Source organism: Motacilla alba, chromosome 8, assembly GCF_015832195.1.
Source record: "Motacilla alba alba isolate MOTALB_02 chromosome 8, Motacilla_alba_V1.0_pri, whole genome shotgun sequence".
NCBI classification, from domain to species: domain Eukaryota; kingdom Metazoa; phylum Chordata; class Aves; order Passeriformes; family Motacillidae; genus Motacilla; species Motacilla alba.
Window position 1 is genome coordinate 624,899 of NC_052023.1, and position 7,143 is coordinate 632,041.

Sequence of the window (7,143 nt, forward strand, 5' to 3'; positions counted from 1 at the left end):
CGCGGCTCCTGTCTGGGCGCTCAGCCTCAGCATGATTGCATTTGCATAAGAGCAAACAAATCCCTTCCTCACTGATTCATTTTCAGACCAGCCTTTCGGGTTTTGCTCTGCCAAGGTCAAGCTTTGCCCAGTCCTCCCTGGCCTCCGAGGAGGTTGCTGCTGCTGCCTCTTCCCCCTGGCTGGAGGAGCAGGTTCCAGAGCTCTGCAGGCACCCCCTGCCCATCGCCACTGCTGCTCCCTAACAGAGTCCTTTACAGACTTCAACCTCCTCCTCCACGGCCATAAATCCTGCGGCAGCCTCAAGTGGAACAAAACGTAGAGATGTTATCCCTAGGCCTCGCCCCAGCCTTCTGAGGCCCATTATCTCCCCATCTTTCCTTTTAAAAGAACGTTATTTGACAGCCTAGCCCTTTTCATCCTTCTTTTTTTGCCTTACTGCTCTGACCTTGAGCTGGTTTATTCCTTCCCTCGCTGTATGTTTTAAATGTTGCACCAAAAAATCCAATTTATTAAGGCTTTCCTTTAGTAAATGATTAACCTGAATATGGTTAAATGAAATGCTTATTAACATCTCCCTGCATAATCCATTTAACAGAATTAGTCTTGCTTATTCAGACAACCTAAAGGGGTCTGTGCTTTTGTCTACACAGCATCAGCATTAAAGCTTATAATTATTTCTGGTTAATGCAGCCCTCGGTGCTAGGAGATGCTGGTTTGTGTGTTCCAGCATAGCACTTCTCCTAATCTCTTGTATTAATTAGAGATACTGATATAATATTACTTTGTTCTTTTCTATTCAGCACCAGGAGAGATGTCTGAATATAATCCTATCTGTGCTAAGGGTGCCTTAAATATTTCCACAAGTGCTGGCTGGTGTAAAACATTAGGATTAGGTCCAATAATCCCTAAATTGGAAGAAAGGAGAGCTTACAAAGGCACGTGGGCACGCGAGGTGTGCCTGGCGGCCCAGGCAGGGGTCTCTCCTTGCCCCGAGGGGACATTTAAGGTCCCCTCCGAGCTCAGTTTCCACCCCCAGCCCCTGCGGGCCCCTTCCCAGCCCCGGTGATGCTCTGAGTGTGTCCCTTCCCCTTTCCCAGAGGGATGGAGCCACTCTGGCTCTGAGCAAAATTTGACTTACCCGGCAGCACGAAAGTAAATTATTACCCCTCAGCGGCTGCAGCTGACATTTTAAACTCACTGCATCTTCTAAATCCTGGGTCATTTGGTATTTCAGACATCAGGCTGCTCACAGAGCTCCTTTTAATCTTTTCCTGGATGGAAATTCACTTTCATTTCAGGCGTTTCAAGGTATCACTCCCCCGGGCTCTGGAGTGAATTTGCAGCGCCAGATCATAAAGCCATGGAATCGTTTAGGTTGGAAAAGCCCTCCCAGACCAAGGAGTCCAACCATGGCCAGCACCGCCAGGGCCACCCCTGAGCCACGTCCCCTGGTGTCACACCCACAGGGCTTTGGGATGCCCTGGGGATGGGGAAGCCAAACCTCCCTGGGCAGCTGTGCCCGGGCTGGGCAGCCCTTCCCTGGAGAACCTCCTCAAGTCCATCCTGAGCCTCCCTGGACACAGCTCTCCTTCCCCCCCGGGGCACCCAAACCCTGTAAAATCAGCTCTGTGCCACGCTGGGCATGGGGCTGATGGAAATGCCCGGGATGGCTGCAGGTGTAATCACAGACTCAAATAATCCCACCTTTTATTTGAAGCCTAATCACACGTTCCTCCACCGTTACCTCCCTGCATAAATATTAAGACTGGGAGCTCGTGTGTGTGTGTGGAACAATGGCATGGCAATATTTCAGCGGGGGAGAAAAAGGCAGCTGGTTTGTGCTGCTCTCAAACATTCAAACCTTTTCATTTTTCCCCAAACTGGGGGCTCAGTCTGGCACAGAGAACCATCCAAAAGCGCTTTGAAAAATGCCAAGTCCGGGAACAAAGTGACCCCGCGTGGCCTTGCACAGGAAGGCAAGGACTGCTCAGTCCTCACCGAAATAATTACTCAGAGTAGATCAAGGACTGAGCAGACCATGCCAGGCATCTTTAAATTTTAAAGGTGTGTTTATTTTTAAAGTTTATACATCAGCACGAAGCTATGAAATTTTATTAATATCCAGCAACAGCGTTTTGCTTGGCCAGCAATGAATTCAGGGAGCCACGGGAAAAGTTAATCAAAATTCTGAGGGGGAGAAGAAGAAGCCTGCAGGAGATTATTAATTTTTAAGAATTTTTAAGAGTCTAGCCCAATATTTTAAACTATGTGTCATCCAGTAGGCCTCGTGTGACATCATAATTGATAATTAAGCTCCTCCAGGTTTGCTTCTCCTTCAGGTTTCTTTCCCATCCAATTCTCCTGCTTAGGCAGCTTTGGGAACTGTAACTTTTCTATTATCTCCCAAGCCAGTGCATTTTCCCCCCATTAACTCCCCTCTTGCCTTTGTGCAGAAACAATCCAGGTATGATTTAATAAGCCCTGGAAAGACAGAGCTGGTTCATATGCAGGAAATCAGATTTACATAATTTTCCGCTCGCTTCTATAGCTCCTGTAGTTCAAATTACTCTTAAGTTGGGGAAACTCTCTTCATACCATAAAATGAAATAGCACCTGTGTTATGCTTCAGCCTCCCCGCCCGGCCCTCGTAATAAATTAAAGGTTGATTTGTCATCCTGACTTAGCACAGAAAGTCCTTTCTTAATGAGAGAGGAAGTGCCCTGGCCTGCAGTTAGTCACAGTCATCAGTCACTAAACTAAGCTTCAGAACCAAGTTTAATCTTGTTTTGTTTTGGGTTTATTGCCTGAACCCTTCTGCACGGGGGGAGAGCAGAGGATTTTGGGTCGTGTCACACTCTCGGGGCCAAGTAAAATGTCACACGCTTCAAGCGGAGCTGCAGGGGTCTGTGCAGAAACCAACGCGATGCTGGGGATTGGGATTTGATCCAGGATTTGGGCTGAACAAGGCTGGGGACTGGGAGGCTGCATCCTGGGGAAGCAAGCAGGGTTTGGCTTTGGGAACAGCTCCTTGTGCTCCCTGCTGCCTGTGGCCACCCCAACCCATGGGTTTCAAGGAATCCTGGCACAGTTTGGGGTGGAAAGGACCTCAAAGCCACCCAGTGCCACCCCTGCCATGGCAGGGACACCTTCCACCATCCCAGGCTGCTCCAGCCCCAGTGTCCAGCCTGGCCTGGGGCACTGCCAGCGATCCAGGGGCAGCCCCAGCTGCTCTGGGCACCTGTGCCAGGGCCTCACACCCTGCCAGGAACAATTCCTGCCCAGTGTCCCATCTAAATCAGCTCTCATCCAGCTTGGGGCGTTCCCCTTGTCCTGTCAAGGACAGGGTTTCTGCCGGGTCCATCCCTGAGGCTCAGCTGGGACACTCCCAGTCCCAGGGACCAGCTCCTCCCTTGCTCCTCAGCACTGCTTTCTCGCATTTCCCCTCTTTGCACTTGGTGTGCATTTACCCAGGAATTCGAGAAAGGCTTTGTGGTAAACAAATAAATACAATTTCTTCAGAATGAGTATTAATGTCTGTAGCTGAGCACAATTTTCAAACTGGCTCCTGGAGCTGGGCAGAAAATGAGCTGTTTTCCACGAGGGCTTAATCCAGTCCCCTCTCATTGATTGCACTGCAGATCTCCATGCTCAGTGCCTTAAAAATGGATCGATTATTCAGCTGGTTAAAAAACGAAGCGCTCCCATTTCTAAGTGCCCGCCTCGAAACCGATTTCTGCTGCTGGAGCGAGCGGGGCTGTTCCCGGGGCGGGAACACAGCCTTCCCTCTGCTTCCCAGAGCAGCTCTGTCCTGGGAGGCAGCCGAGAAGGACTCGTGGAGAAGGAGGACGGGGGTGCCGAGAGAGGGAATTGCCGCTGACCCCTGTGCTTGCCTTGCAGCTCCCAGCACGGCGCAGTACGGCATCACCGGGCACGCCGAGGTGCTGTTCTCCTGCTGGTCCCTGGTGTTGACGCTGTCCTCCCTCAGCAGCATATTCTACCTGAAGAACATCCTTCTGCACTAAATGTAAAGACCCATAAAAGGCTTTTAAGGATTCTCTGAAAGTGCTGATGACTGGATCCAATCTGGTAGAGTTTGTTAAAAGCGGCGTGGGATATAATCAGTGCTTACATGGGGATGATCGCCTTCTGTAGAATTGCTCATTATGTAAATACTTTAATTCGACTCCTTTTTTTTTTTTGATTAGCTGCATTACCTTGTGGAGCAGTACACATTGTCCTTTTTTAAGACGTGAGAACTCTGAAATTACTTTTAGAGGATATTAATTGTGATTTCATGTTTGTAATCGACAAGTTTTCAGAAGCATTCAGTCATGGTCTGCTGAGTCGCAGACTGTAGTTTACAAAAAAAGGATATTGCAGTAAAAATGTGCTTCTTTAAGGCTGCAATACAAACATTCAGTTCCCTTCTCAACTAGCATTCTATCCAAACTCACACAGAAAACATTTGTTCTTTTTTGAGTAAAAAAAAAAAAAATCGAATAATATTGCCTTCAAAATATTTCTTCAAAATATTACACATATCTAGATTTTCTTCTAGCATGATATTCAGGTTTCAAGAATGAGCCTTGTACTATAACTGCGTTGTGCAGTACTGCTTTTGTTCTCTTCCCTCTTTCCTGCCAATTCAGCATGGTTGTGCCTTCATGAAACACGACTTTCCTCTTCCTCTCCAACCAGTCTGGAATGTGTTCTGGGAAATGCTGGAGCATCCTTTGGAGCATTAGCGATGTCTCGGTGAGGAGAGAGGAGGCCCGGGCTCCCAGGAAAGGCTCCTCTCCTCCTGCAGGAGCTGCTCCAGGGGCAGGGCTCAGATCCAGGCTAGCACCAACTCCTTGTTCCTCCCTCCACCACCACTGAGCAGTAGGTGACCTCTGTAAAAACGACACTTCCCACCAGAAAAACTGAGCTCAAATGATTTCGTGGCACCTTTTGAATGTCAGAATGTTCCCCTAAAGCCAAATTCCCGCCTGGCCGCGAATGTCAGGAGCGTCCCTTTTGTATCGCTGGCAAAGCCGACGTGAATTGGTATTTTTCTTGCACTCAATTTTGTACTGGTTTGGCTGATTAAGCAATGATAAAGGATGCTTTGAACCATGAGACACCTGCAGATCCCTGGAGTATCAGTTTTCTGTCTCCACATATCCCCGTGGCAGCAGCGAGGGTGCTCCTGCTGAGGGCGCGTGGCCGTGCTTGGGAGAGCCCCCTGGGCAGGCAGGGCCTGGGGACCCGCTCCCCTGGCCAGGGCTGTCCCTGCCAGCCCCACACACCAGCCTGGAGGGGACAGACCCGGCTTCGGGGCACACCCTGAGGGATCAGCCCGGAAAAGCTGTGTCATGGTGCTTCATCCTTCACAGCCCGGGCCGGCGCTGGTGTGGAGCGCTGCTCACAGCTCTCACAGAACTGCCACCTGTGTCACTCACTGCGGTGGCCCTGGCCAGCAGCCCTTGGGCACCACATCCCCCGGTGGCCCCAAGAGCTCCTGAGCTGCTCACCAACAGCAGGAATAACAAAATGCTCATCGCAGAATCCCGGGCTGGGCTGGGCTGGGAGGGACCTCGGAGCCCTTCCCATCCCACCCCTGCCAGGGACAGGGACAGGGACAGGGACAGGGACACCCCCACTATCCCAGGCTGCTCCAAGCCCAGTCCATCCTGGCCGTGGGTGGAACAGCACCACTCTCACTGTGATCACTCCCGGGCTCCGTGTTTGAGCTCCAGCAGTGGCCGGAATCTCCCAGCTCCCCACTTCTTCTGCCCACGGCAGGTGTTGGCAGTGAGCAGCCCCAGCTGAGCCCTGGGAATACTCAGCAGTCCCAAGATCCCATTTTTCCAGCAAGGAGGACTCGGAGTTCCCTGGGCTCAGTCTGAGCTGCCCAGGCCAGCGTGCAGCCAGGAGGTGCAGTGCCTCTGCTGTCCCTGCTGGGAAAACAGAGACGCTGACTCCAAAAGATGGCAATAAACCATCCTGGCTCACTCTGCATGCCATCAGTGGCAGACTGTATTATTTCTCTTATTATTTACAGCCGTGTGCCAAGCAGTTGCTGTTTTCAGACATGTGGCATTTTTTAAAACCTGGAATAACATGAACAAACCCGTTCTGCAAGGAAAGGGCCCGAACTCACCCCAAATGAGTTTATCGGCCCTGATACCCCGATCTCTCTTGTATTGCAGCTTTAAAGTGCTCTATTTTAGAATCCATTCACTAGAAACAGTGGTGCTGCAGGAAGTCTTGTGTCAGTGCAGTTTTATGAAGGAAGAAACGAGGCTATGGATAACACAACCCACGTGTGTGAAACTGGGAGAGGGCTCTATGCTGTGGCTGGATCAAACCCTGCATTCCAGTGATTCCTGCTATTTGGAACCTGATCCTTCCAGCAACAGAATAGAATGAACAGCAGCTTGATTAAATACGGAAAACGGAATATTCAGAGAAGTGCTGAATGTTTGCATTCACACCAGGGAGAGCCACTGGGTGGCCCGGACAAGAGATCCTGTCCCACATTTCAGTTTCCCTTGTTGGGGGGGGACGCCCTTCTTGTCAAGCCCAAAAAGAAAACCCACAACAAACCCACAACAGCAGCAGGCCTGGGAGCGTGCCGGGGTGCCAGGGGTGTTTCTGTGAGGCAGGAGTGTGCTGGGCTGTGTGAGGGCAGGGAGCTGGGGGGCTCTGGGCTCCGCGGCGTTCGGGCAGGGCTGCAGGTGCAGCAGAGGGGTGCTCAGCTGGTTTGGGTGAGCTGGGCTGGGACAGGCTGGGATCTGTGCCCCCAAAGCAGGCAGCGGAGTGACCGCAGCCACTGCCAGGGACTGCGGGGTGAGAGGGTGCTCGGGGCTGGTTCCAGCCCTTGGTTTGTGGGGGCGCTTTGGGCAGCTGCTGGAAGGTTTGTGCTGCGCCTCCCCGCTCGCGTCTGCCGGCCAGCCTGACTCTGTGGATTCCCCCCTTCCCAACGGGAAAAGGCTCAGCTGAGTGTCTCCAGCAGCCCCGCTGGAGCCCCCGGGCTGGGAGGGCCTCCTGGTGCAGTGACTCGGGGCCGTGTCCCCAGAGGGAGCGGTGACACTGCTGTCACACGGCTGCTGGCCCTGGCACTGAGCTGACACTCAGCTGAGGCATGTCTCACAACTCGGG

General features: G+C 51.8%; 1 protein-coding gene across 1 annotated transcript in view; it reads left to right on the forward strand.

The window, feature by feature from the left end:
• The window catches only part of NEGR1 (neuronal growth regulator 1), a 100,546-nt gene extending 94,104 nt beyond the window's left edge, over positions 1 to 6,442 (forward strand). The window contains exon 6 of the mRNA XM_038144506.1: positions 3,898 to 6,442. Within this exon, the coding sequence (XP_038000434.1) occupies positions 3,898 to 4,022 (125 nt within the window). The 3' untranslated portion in view covers positions 4,023 to 6,442. The remainder of the gene's footprint in view (positions 1 to 3,897) is intronic.
• The last annotated feature ends 701 nt before the right edge of the window (positions 6,443 to 7,143 follow it).